General features: G+C 45.4%; 1 protein-coding gene across 3 annotated transcripts in view; it reads left to right on the top strand.

Annotated features, from left to right (window-relative positions):
• The window catches only part of RARA (retinoic acid receptor alpha), a 164,953-nt gene that overhangs the window by 97,085 nt on the left and 51,640 nt on the right, over positions 1-16,228 (top strand). Inside the window, exons 1-2 of one of the 3 annotated variants that reach the window (XM_083408688.1) lie at positions 10,850-11,179; positions 12,509-12,605. The exons of 1 other annotated variant lie outside the window; for it this stretch is intronic. In XM_083408688.1, coding sequence (XP_083264814.1) covers positions 10,949-11,179; positions 12,509-12,605 — 328 coding nt within the window. In that variant the 5' untranslated portion in view covers positions 10,850-10,948. Of the gene's footprint in view, positions 1-10,849; positions 11,180-12,146; positions 12,606-16,228 lie in introns of those variants that run through there. One more of the 3 variants, XM_083408690.1, reaches the window with a different exon arrangement.

Here is a 16,228-nt window from a genome sequence, read left to right as displayed (position 1 = left end):
TTTCCCTCAATAATAGGGGGCTCAGTTTATTTTTCACTCCCTATGATGTGACCTATAAAGATGCTTTTAGAGCGATTAGTGTTATGAGACCCCCAGAGAGGAGTTTTTTTGTTTAAAAAAGAAGGAGTCTGAGGCTATTTGAATGTGAACGCTGTTTTTTGAGGGAATGGCGAAGCCCTGACTGATGTGTGTTGTGCTCTCTGATTTAAATAAACAAGTAGGAATTCTGCACCAAGAATTCAGTTCTGTGATCTCTACATCCTGTTGCTAACCGTGAATGACAGTTTTTGGAAAGCTTTTTTAAAAAATAAATGCTTGCAACCCTTTCTTTTGACTCAGAGCAGATCTGACTCCCAAGTTTGATGGAGACCCTTAGCAAGATATCCTCTGGCAGGTGCCCCCAGGCGAATGAGCAGTGATGGCCACCCTCCCTTTCTCTCAGGTAGCATGGAGCCCTCTCCCCCATGCTACCATAGCAAGTGGTCATGATTGCTGCTCCTGGTCAGCAACTGTTGAAGCTGTGTGTGACTGCCCCATGTGGCAGATCATGGAACAACCTTCTCAGAGGAAAGCCTTCTGGCCTGCTGCACACCCAGGCTGGCCATTGGATCTTATTGGGCAGAAAGGATTCCCGTTTCCATTGAGCTTTGCTTGAGCAACATAGTCTTCCTGAGCCTCTGGGATGTTGCTGTATCTCATTGGTCCTGCTTCTTGGTTTTGTTCTCTAGTACCAACTGCGTTACCATGTCATCCAACCACAACCTGTGTAGGAATAGGGATAGTTCTACTCTGGCATCATTTGGACTCCTCACGTGGTGAACACAGCACAAGAGTTAGGATTTCGTCCCCACCCTGCAAAAAAAGAAATTCTTCTTGCATTTCCTGCAACCATAAAGTTGATACTAATACCCACATTGGCTCAGATATACACATGATCTGAAAATGCCTGTCTCCCACGTTTTTCTACTTGGTGTTAAAAATATTCACACATCCTCACAAATAGCATGAGAGAGGCTAAAAGGTGCCATCCACTGTCGTGCGCTAAAATGCCCTTGAAGTACCTTTCCTTAGATTATTGTGAGCCCTTATGTGGAAGCAGTCCCGCTGTCCCTTCTCATTTGGGAAACTTTTGCAATAGTTGTCCAACTCCATCATCATAATTTTTCATAATTTCTATAACCCTTTCTGTATATAATTCTTATTTTTGTATTCACCTCGTGCAGTAGGTTAGGCTAAGGGTTCGTTGCTTGTCCATAGGGCTACCCTATGCATCTTACAATTAAGGTGGGCTTTTCAAGGTCCTAAACCCAAGGCTTCTGTCTCCTACTCAACCAGCCCCCTCAACCCGCCTTCTTGAGCAGTGAGTTGGAACCAGCCATTTGTGGGACATGTCTGTCTAGGAGACACAGCTGCAGCAGTGTCACAACCACCTTGCTGACCTGGGTTATATGGATGTTGCGGTGCTGATGTGACCACATTGTGCCACTTTCCCCAACCTGAGTGATGCAGTACAGGGAACTGCACCACTTTGGCTTGCAGGCGAAGGCTAAAGTGCCATATGATAATTAACTCCCCGCAAGTAGAAAGCTAACACGCCAGGGAGAATGTTTCTAGCCTAGCCTACTTCCTGCTTTGCTAATTTCACGCTTGCAAGGCTCTGCCAAGTTCAGCTTCCAGTGACTGTGCATGCTCAAGCTTCATGCACAGAAGGAATGAATTTTTTTATAAGACTGTTCAAAATCCCACCCCACACCCCACCCCGTAGTTGGGCAGGTGGTATGAGACTGCTGGATTGGACAGGTTAGGTATAAAGGCTTTCTGCCCTTGCTTTGCCAATAGATTAGTACCTTTTGCCTGCTACGGTTCAGATTCCTAGCTTTTGTTCGAGGAACTGACCTTGGTCCCAAGGCGAAAGTCCACATCCTCCATCATCCCTAGCTAACAGGACCAGTGGGATGATGGGAATTGTAGCCCCAAAACATCTGGAGGGCCGAGTTTGGGGATGCCTGCTCCAGGTCATTAACCCATTTCCTAAATACAGTAGACTGGATTCAGAGCAAGTTAGCCATGTTCTAGTTCCATTGAAATTGCCAAGGCTTAGGTCAGTCATGACTCTTGTTCCATATATTTCAGTGACTGACTTGCTCTTGTTCCAACCCAGTACAGTGGTACCTTGGTTCTCAAATGCCTTGGTTCTCAAAGGCTTTGGTTCTCAAACTCTGAAAACCTGGAAGTAAGTGTTGTGGTTTTCGAACGTTTTTCGGAAGCCCAACATCCAATGTGGCTGTGGGCTATTGTTTCCGGGGCACCTGCACCAATCAGAAGCTGTGCCTTGGTTTTTGAACATTTCGGAAGTCAAATGGACTTCTGGAACTGATTAACTTTGGCGCTTTTGTTTTTGCTATTTATTTTGTGTTTTTGTTTTTGAGGCTTTTTCAATTAATTAGTTTTTGTGACTGTGTGGAACCTAGTTCAGCCACTGATTGATTGATTGATTGATTGATTGATTGTGTGACTGCAGAAATGGATAAAAGCCCCCCATCCAAACAATGACTATCATCAGTGCAGGTAAGAAAAAAATAATAATTTTAATAATCTACAATACTGTCTTATTTATTTTATAGTACAGTACATTGATTATTGCTTTCATTTTATAGATTAATGGTTTTGTTAGATAGTAAAATTATTGTTAAATTGCTGTTTTAGGGATTGTTTTTAAAAGTCTGGAACGGATTAATTCATTTTGCATTACTTTCTATGGGAAAGCACGCCTTGGTTTTGGAACGCTTTGGTTTTGGAACGGACTTCCGGAACAGATTAAGTTTGAGAACCAAGGTACCAATGTATTCCCCCTCCCCAATCCAAAATCTTACCCTCCGCTTGCTCAGTTAACCAGAGGCAATTGCTACTCATCTCAGGCAACCAAGTACACCCCTTGCTGCAGTCCTGCATTAGCTGCCCTGATGACAACTGCAGAAGGGATAGTAATTAGAAGAGAATGCTCTCTACGTGTTTTCGCTTGTGTGTACCGTACCTCCTCGTTTGTCCTCATGCCTGTTTAAAACGAGGGCAGCCAAGACTAGACACAGTCCAAGATTGAAGCCAAGTCAAGCACCACTCTCCATCTTCTCCTCATTGCTGGTTGGTGTTATGATTACTTAATGCATCTACCAGTGCGTCCCTGGATGCATGCGGGGGGGGGGGGGGGACCCACAAATTCATATGTCTTCACAGTCTCACACATAGGGGAGGATGCAATTTGCCTGCAAGCTGTCTTTGTCTTGCTGGCTCTTGGAGGTGGTGCTGGATGGAAGCACTGGGCTGGGGCTGGGGGAACCTGTAGCTGAAATGGACTTCCAAGCGAGGCACTTGGTGTTCATCCTTCCTGGGAAGATGGCTGCATTGGAACCCGTAATTAAGACCCTGAATTCCTACTCATTTCAGTGGGGAAATTTAAGCGTGAGCATAGTTCTCTTCCATTGTAAACAAGGGGTCTTAGAAGTGCTTAACTTTGGCTGGACTTTGCCCATCGTTTTAACAGCAGGGCCAGCAGTTAGTACCTTTCTCAGCATTGCTCGTTTTTATTTATTTTCTCTCCTATTTATCTCTTGTCTCATCTTTCTCATTGTTCCTTCTCCTTTCATATAATCAGCACCCACACCCCTCTTCATTTTGGTATATTCTATTATTTCTCCTCTTCTCACATCTACTTTTCTCTGCTCTTGTTTTTGGCTCTTCTCCTCTTCCTCTTCCTTTCTCTTTTTTTATTTATGTGCCCCCCTTTCTCATACATATCTCTGTGTTGTTCTTTTCTCATGCGTATCTTCGCTCTCCTCCCATATTTAATCTCTCTCTCTCTCTCTCTGACTTGTGATCTTTCCCCCCTCTTTCTTATGCTCTTTTTCTTTCTTTGTCTTTTCCCTCCCTTTCTCTTTCATCGCAGTCTCTTACTAAATGAGTCAAAACAGACATTTGTCATGTTCCCTACAGGAAGTACTGGGGGCTTTTGTTCGAAAAGCTGCTGGCTAAGCAGAGCCTCTGACTTTCTATTATTATTTAAACAGGCCCCACTGAGCTTTTTTCTCTGGAGCGCATGGAGCGCACACATGCACATGCAAACCGCCAATTTCTGGCAGGGTGGGAGGCAGGTTTGAAAACTCAATCTCTGAAAATAAGATTTCAGTCCCCATCAAATTGCGCATCAGACTCTACACGTTTTGAAGGACCAGAGAAGAGCACATATTAGATAGACTTTATTCATTTATCCTTTAAAAATCTGCACTCTTGGTGCCCGTATAGAATCATAGAATTGTAGAGTTATCAAGGACCATGAGGGTCATCTAGTCCAACCCCCCTGCAATGCAGGAATCTTGCTCCATGTGGGGCTCGAACCCACAACCCTGAGATTAAGTGTCATATTCTGTACCAGCTGAGCTCATTATTGACCTTAGGCTGCATCTGCACATTCCTGGTGGGGTATTTCCACTGAGGTTATTTAAGGGCAACACTCTTGATGTTGCACCGTTCACACATGCTGTAAGTACAGGAATACAGAGAGAGAGAGAGAGAGATTGCATTTAGTTAAGTCTTGTAAGGGTAAGAGCTCTCCCTGTCTTCTGATTTTTAGAGCAGGTTTACAAGCCAGGATGGGCCTTACTCGGCGTTCCCATGATGCGCGATTAAAGAGAGCAGGTGCATATTCCACTTTAAGCAGAAGCCCATGTTAATTGTGTGTGTGTGTGTGTGTGTGTGTGTGTGTGTGTGTAAAAGCCAATTATTCCATGGCTCAATAGAATTTGTGATGGAAATGAACAAATTGAAGTATTTTAATTGTCTACATTAAGAGTTTAAACTAATGACTTTTTTATGACAGCTAAGAACCTTTTTTAATATACTAGTATAATAGATTTCTAAATCATATTGTAGAATTGCGTATATTATCATTAATTTGATTAATGTAATCAACCTTATTAGTCCCTCCCCCCTTTCCCCACTCTCTTTCTCTCATTTTTTTGGTACTGGATTTAAACAGATATTGTGAGCTCCAATTCTGCATTTTTTTTGTTCTTTAGAATATTTTCCCTTCACTGTAATTTTAAATTTAAAAGGGAAGGTTCTTTTGGTGAGAGGGTGGGGATACCCCCCCACCACACACACACCAAAGAAGACCTTGTATGCCTGTTATTCCTTCACCTTTACCTTGTGGGGTGGGGTGTTGTTGTTAAAGCATTTATTAAGCAGAAATATCCCACCATCGCCCCCTCTGCAGTGAACACGGCCTCGGTCCCTCACCTGAAATTAATGTGCTGATTTGGAAGTCCAAGGTCCAGTGGAACCATTCAGACTCCTCTGAGTAGAGATGCATTTGGGGCTCAAAATGCAGGCTTATTTCAGTGTTTCCAGTGCTAAAAAAATATGGGTAAGGAGCCCTTTCAAAACATCCAGGGGGCAAAGGGGGAACAGAGAGGGTTTTGAATGTATTTTATAGTGGGTGGGGGTTGATCCCTGACCTTATCACCTTTTTAAGGGTCTTTTTTGAGAAGGGATGACAGGGCTTTCAAAGGCTTGAATTGCTCCCTATTTATTTACCTGTTACTGTTTTACCAGAATGGCATTGTCCTGTCAGAGAGGGAAAATAGCACCAAAGTGCCCTCTTCCCAGGCATTTTCTTAACAGTCCTTACCATAAACATCAGCAACCCCCCTCCCCCAACCCCTGGTTGTATATCTCATGCAAGCACTTCTCTCTTGAAAGAAGGTTGGGGGGGAGGGGAATGTGTTGGAGGGGGGGAGATCTCAAGCCTTGAAGGTTTGATTAGAAAGAGTTTGAGGGGGGGGGTTGTGTTTGTGTATGGGTGTGTGCTTGCCGCACATTTGTAGGGCTGTTTATAAGTGCTTCCACATTGCATCAAGTAGCTTTTGACAGAAAGCCCTGGGGAGTCTCCTTATCAGTGATGAGGAATGGCTGTTATTTTCTAGATGTGTTTTTGTTGTTGTTTAACATCCAACTTGGGTTTCTTTTGAATTTGAAAGTGATAAGAAAGTGTGATCCTCTTCTATCCAGCCTGCCTCTTGATGCGAATCCCTGAGTTCTTGACAGGATGGCTTAACAGCTGCCCATCATCCTATATAAACCCAATGCTTAATTTCTAGGGGAAATGTATGCTTTTATCCTTGAAAGCCATTCTCAAATTTAGCCACCCCTCTGTTTCCCTGATTTGTGGGCGTTCTCTTGTTATTGTTGAGGAAGGTGTGCTCTGAGTTTGCTGAGTGGTGTATTCATCTATTCTATTCTCCTATGATCCTGTGTTTCACCTTGGCATTTAAAACAAGCCTTGTTGAGCATGGCACATAACAAGGCCTGCATATAGAGATACACAGTCAAACATTTGTGGAACGTTTTAGATATATAAATGAACCAAATGGCAGGCACTAAGTCACATGCTGAGAACCTGAATGGGCTACCATAATGGTGGACCATTCAGGGTACCATCATGTGACTTAGTCCTTGTCATGTGATTTGGGGAAGGACTGTTTAGTGGCAGAGCGTCTACTTTGCATTGAGAAGGCCCCAGATTCAGTCTCCAGCATCTCCCAAGTAAGGCTGGGAGAAAACTGTCTGGAATCCTGGAGTCTGTGCAGACAATTGTGAGCCAGATAGACTAATAGTCTGACTTGGTATAAGGCAGCGTTCTCTGTCCCTCTGAGTCTGCAAGCATTTTAAAAAAAAGATATATACATTAGCATATTTTTATTTATATGGAAATTTATACCCTGAACTTCTGGTGCTTACCCACGGTAGCTGACAACAATTAAGGCCAACCGTAAAATATAATAAAATGATCAGTGTTTCCCAAACTTGGCTCCCCAGCTGCTTCTGAACTACAGTTCCCATCATCCTTGACCACTGGTCCTGCTAACTAGGGTTGATGGAAGTTGTAGTTCAGCAACCATTGGGAGACCCAAGTTTGGGAACCACTGGGTTGGATGATCCTCATGGTCCCATTCAAATCTGCAATTCTGTTACTCTGTAAAAGCAAAACTACAATAGAATAAAAAGAGGCAAATGTAGATCTTGTTCTGTTCCCTCTATATGCATGGAAATCTAGAGTGAAGGAGATGAATTTCTGAACACATCTTTAAATATGTACAAGGCAATGCAGGAATCTGTGTGGAAAACATTGGGCTATAATTGGATATGTGATGTTTGGTGGCCTAGAGTGAGACCTCGTCGAAACGTCGCCTAGACACCCCAACTTTTACACGGGAAGACACCCGAGGACACCAAAACCTGCATTCCTGTACCCGTGAAAATCTACGAAAGCAAATATCTCACCTCTACGGGGAGGAAACCTTCCAGAATGAAGATGACGAGTGAGACCTCGTCGAAACGTCGCCTAGACACCCCAACTTTTACACGGGAAGACACCCGAGGACACCAAAACCTGCATTCCTGTACCCGTGAAAATCTACGAAAGCATATATATATATATATATATATATATATCCCTGAAAACTTTCTATGGGAGGATGCTGTCGTTCCAGCTTTTGTTCAGGGCTTGATGATAACATTTAGCATTGGAAAGGAGTTGCTCTGTGGATCATATTGGCTAAGAAAACCTGATGGGGAGGGGAAACTTGTCCAAAACACAGGGCTTGGCTCACTTCCTCAAGGCACCTGGGACTATTTTGCTTTCTGTGTTTGCTTGAGCGTTCCACACCTCTTCCTGTGTCATCTGAATTATGTGCCTGATTTGTGAAAGATCCTGTCTTGCAAGTAAGCAAATGAAATTTGTGTTTCAAGGTATGTGGGACATTTCTGAGCAGGGGAATATTGGTGTAGAAGCTGAGGAGTAAAGTACTGGGCAGGTAGAAAATGTAATATATACAGAGCAAAAGTCTTGCACTAATTTAACTCCAGAAGGCTTTCTCCTCCTGCTCAGACCACTCTTGTTTGTACAGTTCATCTGTGACCCTGGAACGCAAACTTAATATCCATTCTTCTTTTTCTAGAGAATACTAGATCAGTGCCTAGTTCTGTTGACAAATCTTCTCTCAAAATCCATGCCAATAATACACAGGGCTGCAAAAACCCTTTGCTGTGAATATCTGAATTCTAAGATATTCAATGATAATGTTTGATAATGTGTGGTTTGCTATGCCTAATAAAGGATATTAGAATTCGAATTCTAAGACAACCCATCTAAATTACTCATATTAAGCACATTATTATTTTACTTTCTTACTTTGAATAATTTATTTTCCTTAAGCTAGTCATGGGTGGGAGCAAGGAGCATGTAGGATGAGACTGATGTCTTGTCTCCTGACTTCTACCAGGCGTTGCTCATGGACTTAAGACTCGAATTGTGTGCTCTTGCTTTATCAAATTGGAGAATCTCAGATCCTGACCAGTACCCAATTCTACCCCATGCAGAATTGCAAAATAGGTATAGCTGTGGCTTTAAATTCTGCTGTAATCTTCTCATATGCCGTCTGTCTGTCTATCTATCTATCTATCTATCTATCTATCTATCTATCTATCTATTGTGTCTGTCCCCTGTAAAGAGGGGCAGGCTGTGGCTCAGGGATAGAGCACTGGTAAAGCTAAAAAATGCCCCGGAGAGCCTCTGCTGTTATAGATAATGGAATCATGGAATTGTAGAGTTGGAAGGTACCACAAGTGTCATCTAGTCCAACCCCTCCTGCAATGCAGGAATATTTTGCCCAGTGTGGGGCTCAAACCCACAACCCTAAGATTACAATTCTCATGCTCTACCAACTGAGCTATTCCGTGGTGATAGTGAGCTAGATGCATCAGCGATGTGACTTGGCATCATGCAGCTTCCTATGTCCCTGAGATAAGCTACTGTTTTCATCTTTCCCTTTGGGGAAGATTTTGGGACTGTCTCAAATGTATTTATTTAAGTTCACATGCCCTAGAGAATTTTTGACACACACCCCTCGCCACCCAGTTCCTAGAGCAAGGGTCATCAACTTCTTTGCCCCAGTGGGCATATTTGCATGGGTACCATCCTACCCCCCACCCCCGGCTGCTGAAACCAAGCACACACCTCACACTTTTTCTATGGATTACAGAAGGATGCTTCTTCCAAGCCAGTTTTGGTAGGGGGTAGCGGACCCGGTGGGCTCCAGGGAAGGCCTTGTGGGAGCAAGCCTGCCCTGGAAGTGAAACATCTCAGATCAGAGAAGGGGAACTTTCAGGCCTTCAGTGTGCATGCACATAAATGCATGTGCACGAACACTGTGGCTCCTCTAGAACGCAGCCTGCTGCCATTTTGCATGCTGCTCCTTTTGGAAGTGTGCATCAAGCAGATGATAACATTATGGGGACAGTTGCGCTTTTCTGGAACACCACCCTTTTGAAAATCACACGACCGGATCCAAGCTGTCAGTAGGGAAAATTCTTTCTTGGTTGCCCAAACACCAGATTACTGCGAACTGCTTTCCCCTGTGGGTAGATCTGGCAGCATTTGCTGGTGTGAGAATAGGTGTTTGCATGAATGTGCATGTATTAGTGAAATGTTGCAGGCTTTTTGTGCTCGCATGTGTTCTTGAACGTGATGCTGCTCTGTGGAGAGCAAACATTTTGCTGTCCTCTGCTCGCAAAGTCGCAAACATGTCTATACAACTCCAAAGCTGCAAGGAGTAGAAACTTGCTACTTCTTTTAAATGAGAAATGTGATTTTCCATAGGGGCTGCTAGAATCTATGCTAGAGGCCACATTATGCATCCCTGCTCTCTCTCATGCAGTCTTAAAAATTCCTTTTCACTCTTTCGCTTTCCTTTCATTCTGGGAGTTCTCGTTTTTGAAGTCTTGCACACTCTAAAATCAGAAGCCAGTGCCAATGAAACAGGTGAACTGATGTCGCATAGTGGTCAGAAGCATGCATTGTGAGCTGGAAATTCCTCAGTTTTAATCTCTGCTCAGCTCTAAATCCACTAGGTGTCCTTAGGCAAAAGCAGACTACTATTCTGTACTGTGGGGATAAATATTCTGGCCTAGGTTACAGAATGGTTCTTAGCGAGTCACTGTATGCAAATAGTTTGGAGCACATAAAAACAATTACATAAATCCTTTTTGCAAGTGTATTCCCCGTCCCCCTTCTCCTCAAACACCAGCCTGGCAAAGAGACCAGTGTGACTTAAAAGCTTGCTGCCTACATTTCAAACCCTGGCTGGCCTACCTAAAGGCAATTGTTGCCCTCCCTTATTTTGCATTTCCCACTTTGCAGGGCTCAGCGTGGCCCCCAAGGCGGCTTTCTATCCTGTTTCATTATTCCAAACATTTTCAGCATCAACATTTCCGCAGCACCTCCTAGTTTCTCCACTGCCTAGTTAGCTGGCAGGTGCTCTGAGGCCAGGTGGGATTTGCACTCGCAGCCTTTGGCAGGTCTGGTGTGTGTGTTTTTGTGTGTGTACCTCTTTTATTCCTTTTATTTCTTCCTGCCTTTCTGATGGGTATGTAAGCAGGCTTTTCTTCCCCTGTCTCTCCGGGCTGGCCCCTTCTCTACAGCCCCCTGGAAAACCGGGCATCTCCGCCTGCGTTGTTGCTGGTGGGTCTGGCTTTTGGCTGTGCGGTGTGGCGGCGGCGGCGGCGGCATGCCGGTGGCAGCCCTTGGCAGGAGGAGAAGAGGAGGAGGAGGAGGAGGAGGGGAGCGCCCCCGTGATGTCACTGGGAAGGAGAAGGCCTGCGAGTGGGTCATTTGGAGGTGAAGCTTTTTTGCAAGGAGAGTTCAGGCGGAGTTCAGCTGCATAACATTACGCAAATGAGGGGCGGCTGGAGGAGCAGCAGAAACCTCCCTTTCGCAGAGGGGTGATGCAGGCAGAAGGGGCCGCCCTGGCCGCTGCCGAGCCTCAGCAACCGGGAAAGAGGGGGCTCTCCTCCGGCTTGCCCTCCACTCCAGGGATGGAGAAGGCACACGAGGAGGATGCCGTGGCCGCCGCGCCTTTGTAGCTGGAGACAGCTGCCGGAGAGGCATTTTTCTATGCCTGTCATTTCCCACCCGCTTCCATCCCTCCTCCCCCTTCTCCTCCTCCTCCTCCCCCCCTTCCTTGATTTCATTCATTCATTTTTCTCTCTCCTCCTCCCCTCCCCCTCCTCCCCCAGCCTGCGCTTTTCCGCAGTTGGCTGGGGCTGCGCAAGACACAGACCGCGGCAGGTAAGGAAAGAGTTAAGCCAGCTGAGAGGCGACTTTTCGTGTCAGGGAAGATTGTGCGCTGCCTTTAATCTATCAGTCCTGTACATCACACACACCACGCGACGTGCGCACACGCACACGGCGCCCCTCTCTCTCTTTCTCTTTCTTTCTCTCTCTCTCTTTTTCCCGGGGAGAGAAGAGACCGAGCAAGCAGCTGGAGAAAAATCTTCTTCCGTCCAGGGAGACTCGAGGGTTCCAGGCCTCTGGCATCTCCCCAGGCATTGAGAACCTGGCAACACATTTGTACAATTCAGTTCTGCTTATTTTTCTTCCCCCTCCACCCTCTTTCCGTGGAGGGGGGGCGGGAGGACAGAGGTGGAATTTTAATATATGTATATATATAAAACCCATGAGCACAGTTTCTGTGCATTGTATTCAGTCCTCTTGCCAGACAGGAAAAGCTATTGAATCCTAAGCAGGAAGTCTTACTTATTTTTATTTTATTTTACTTGGGTGGTTGTTTTTTAGCGCGTGAGTGTGTAACTTTTTCTACCCTTTTTCTGGAAGGAGTTGCTGCAAAAGAATAACCCCCCCCCCTCCTTTTCTCCTCTTTCCTCTGGTTAGTTCTGGAGAAGGAGAGGGAGAGAGAGAGAGAATCATGGAACTGAACAGGAGGAGGATTTGTGACCAAAATGCTCTCTAAGACCAGGGAACCGACTTCTTCAAAGAATACTGCTTTTGGAAAGGCTTGGATTTTATTGTTGTCTTTTTTTGAAAGTAAGAATTCCATTTTTCTTTTTCTTTTCTGTTTTTTGGATTTATAAATATGTTTCGGTCTTGAAACGGGAGAAGCATTTCAGACTGGATTGGCCGGCTTGTTTCCCAAGGGATATGCTTGGAATAGAAGATTGAAGACTTGAATATTATCTTTTGGTGTGAGTGTGTATGCGTGTGTGTTCTTTTTTTTAAAAAAAACAAACTTTAAGCAAAAACACTGGTGGCCAACTCAGCCTGTTTGGCGGATTCCCCAGTCGCTTTTGGATTCCCTAAATACCTCCCCACTAGGGATCGAGAGCGAGAGAAAGGGAGAGAGAGAGATCAGAAAACAGAAAACAACCAGACAAACCTCCCCTCATCCCTCTGGATTCATCACCATCACCACTGTAGGATTTTGCTCTTTGGTCTTTCGTAAACCAAACTTTTCCTCTTGCTTCCCTCCTTCCCGTCCCCCCACCAGCCCCCAACCCTCTTACCCTCTTCTTCCGCCTGGAGAAGATGTACGAAAGTGTGGATGTAGCTGGTTTAAACAGCAGTCCTAACCCCTTCTTCATGATGGATTTTTACAACCAGAACCGTGCGTGCTTGATCCAGGACAAAGGACCCGGGAATCCCAACAACCCTTACAGCACCCCTGTCCGAAACCAGCATTGGAACAGTTCCAACCACTGTACGTATTATTACGAGATCTCTCCAGGGCCTGAACCACCTGGGCTGACAAACCGCCCCCCCCCCCCGTCCATTGCCCTTCTCCCCCCTGTTGGCCAGCTTTTGATCTTATTAAGAAAGATCAGAAGCTATACCGCGAGTGGTAGTGGGTAGCTGGGTAACATGGACTCTGTGTCACCTTTGAAATTTGAAAGCCTTGGTTTGTTTGTGGACTGTGTCAACCCCCACCCTGTTGTGATAGAGGATGGGGGGGGGGCTTTAGGATCAAAAGCTGGGACTGCAGTGTGCTTCTAATGTGTATGTGCTGCTGCGCTGCTGCTTTACATTGCATGTTGATATCTTTTTTTAATATGTGTTTTTTGAGGGAGCCAGGTTCTTCTAAGACGTGGGGCTTCCCCTTCCACGTACTCCCTTGAATGCTTTCAGGTTTTCGCCTTTGGGTTTCCGCTTAATCTGTGGGTGTTGGTAAATATAGCTAATTCTACGTTGGCTGGTTGATTGTGCGTGCCGGTTCTGTGCAAAGGAAAGGAAAGCCGTCATTGCCCATAAGAAAAATTCCCACACACACAGTGAGAGTTTTGCGTTTGGGCAAGGGGACTCCCCCCCCCCCCACTTTTTCTTTTTCTTTTTTTTTTAAAAAGAGAGTGCTGGTGTGTTTCACCCCACCAAGCGTTTGTTGGGGGCTCCTCCCTTACTTTCGGGAAACTCTCGATCACCCAGATCGGAAATATTGTCATCCGTGTTCGGAACAAGGCAAAAACTTCTAATCTGTCTCTGCTCCACATAAACATTTTCGCTTGCTTTCTTCTCTCTCTCTCTCTCTCTCTCTCTCTCTTTCTTGCTTCTCTCTCCCCCCCCCCCCCCCCGCCATATTCCCCAGCGGTGGATAACACAGTCCCATGGCCTATTTAATTTCTTCTATCTGTTGTTAAGCCACTGTTTCTAGGTAACAGTTGGGAATCGCATTTGGATGGGGAGGGGTGTTTTTGTTTTTGTGATTTTTGTTTCTGTAAATTTGAGCCGGTTTTCTGAAGTGGAAGGAAACACAGCAGTGGTTTGCTGTGTCAAGTAATCCCCCCCCCTTCTCCTCCCTCCCCTCCCCTCCCCTCCACACCCCACCCCTCCAGCTGGGTGTTCAGTTCCCAGCTCCTGATAAGGTCTCTGACAAAATCCAATTAACTAAATAGTACACCAAGCCTTTTTAATCTTTCTATATATACATATGCGAACGGCCTCTCTCTGTGGGTGAGTGAGTGGGTGGGTGAGCGAACAGAGGGGGGGGGGAGAGAATGGTGGCATGTAAAATAGACTGAATTTGGGGTGTGGATCCTTCAGGACCTTTTGCAAAGTGATGCCTTAAAAAAAGTGTTACATCTTCACATCCCCCCCAGAATGGACAAGCCTTACTGTAACCACAGTTCATTCTCTGCAAAAATCCTCAATTCCCTGTGTCCTCTCCCCCCCTCCCCAAATCCCTTTCTTGTCCAAGTAAACCTTATTGTTCTTCCTAAACCTCTCCCTAATTGCTATCCCAGGCCCTTCCTGGAGTGTGTGGGTTTCTAATCTGTCTGTGATTTGGATTTGAGTTATGTGCGTTCCCTTCCTCCCTTCCAATTTCTCTCCCTTTAGTTATTTCCCAGAGAATTATGTGTAGGATAGGGTAGGGTTGCTTTTGAAACTGTTGTTTCTGTTGCAAAGGATTGTGGGGAGGGGGCTGGATCATTGCGCACTCCCATCTGGGAAACGGTGCAGAGGGTGAAATTTGCAGTGATTATTATTATTTTTAACCCCAAACTGCATACTACTTAGATATACTGTCCTGTCTGTTTGAAACCCAAACTTCAGAGATGGCTGCCTGGGTCTGAAAAGACAAACTTCTCAAACTTTCTCCTAGAGAGCCACCCCGCAAAAACACCATGACTTTCATGACTCCCCTCACTTTTTGCAAAAATGGTGACTTTGATTTAACCCTTAACACACTTTTAACTTCTCTTCTGCTCTCTTATCTGGAGAGGAGTTAGAGCAAAAAAGGACTAGGATCTTAGGTGGGCATTATTAATAGGGTGGGGGCCAGGCTCACTCTAGTTGCCTTCCTCTCTTGCAAACTGGGCAGAGGTGAGAATTTGCTCCTCCTCAAAAGTGTGGTGTGGTGTGCACATAAACAACAGGTATGAATAATAAGAGCTTTGGGCATTTACGTACATTCTTTTGGGATCAGTGATTGCAATCAGCAGGAAAGGTAAAGGTTTTACTGGCCTGTGCCAAATCATGCTAAAGGGGGGGGGAGGTTCCGTTTCTTAATGCTTCCTTTGGGGGGCAGGGAAGAAGGGGGTCTTTCTGCATACAGAAAATCCACTTGTGTGAGAGAGACGGCTTCTACCTTAACATTCCCAGTGCTATGCTCTTTTACTATGGGAGGGAAGAGGGATTCCACTGGTTGTCCTCTAATGGAGATCATTCAGGTATGCACCTCCTCTGCTTGTGGTGGAACAGTCCTAAGGGGACATGGGCTGCTTGATTCTGCTGACTTTTCCAAGCAGCTCCCAGTAATTCATACGCAGCAACCCTGAAATGCAGGCCAACATTATTATCCCCATTTTACAGGTGCAAGGCCTAAAACTAAGAGATAGACGCTTGCCATCCATGAGTTCAGGGCTCAGGTGAGATTTGAACTAGGGACATCCCCAGCAACTGATGTGGGACACTGTGGTGTAAAATAATAATAATAATTTATTATTTATACCTAGCCCATCTCACTGGGTTCCTCCAGCTACTTTGGGCAGCTTCCAACCCAATAAAAACACCAGACATAAAAACTTCCTGATACAGGGATGTCTTCAGAAAGTTGTGTAGGTTATATATTCCCCTGACATCTGATGTGAGGGCATTCCACAGGGCGGGTGCCACTACCGAGAAGGCCCCTCTGCCTGGTTCCCTGCAACTACACTTCTCACAGTGAGGGAACCGCCCACATGAATGCTGTGGCATTGTTTTGCATTTATACTTCTGTTTTTGCAAACACAGATCGAGGCAAAACAAGAATGAGACTCTTAATTTCAGAGTTGTGGGCTCGAGCCCTATGTTGGGCAAAAGATTCCTGCGTTGCAGGAGGTTGGAGTAGAAGACCCTCGTAGTCCCTTCCAACTCTACAATTCTTTGATTCTATGAATGGGTACAATGTGGTTAGCAAATCCTACAAGGCCCAGTGGAAACAGGAAAAGACTACGCTGGTTCGATCTGTTGGCGGCTGAGTTAATATCTCTAAGAAAGGAGTCTCCTGAGCGAAATCCAAAGATTTCCATTGCCCCTCCTCAGCACAGTTAGCCAATGCAATCTCTATGTACCTAGCCTGTATGTTGTGTGCCATATGAATATTGACTCTGCTCAAAACATTTATTGCCAGGTCTCTTCCCCATGGTAATATTCCGTGCAGCGACATCACAAAGCTTCTTGCCAACTCTGGTGAAAGACACGCAGAGCTCCCAGGGCAGCTCTGCACTTTCCTGGGGGCTGCTGGCTTGCAGATGTGGCCCATGTCTGGGTAGATGCACGCAGCAAAGAAATTACCAGTTTCTGCAATAGGGTGCTGTCGCAGGGAAGATTGTCTTTTTGTGTTGTGCTGTG

Source organism: Podarcis tiliguerta (genome assembly GCF_965153285.1).
Source record: "Podarcis tiliguerta genome assembly, chromosome: 13".
Lineage (NCBI taxonomy): Eukaryota > Metazoa > Chordata > Lepidosauria > Squamata > Lacertidae > Podarcis > Podarcis tiliguerta.
Note: the sequence above shows the minus strand (reverse complement) of the source record. Positions and strands in the feature narration are given on the sequence as shown.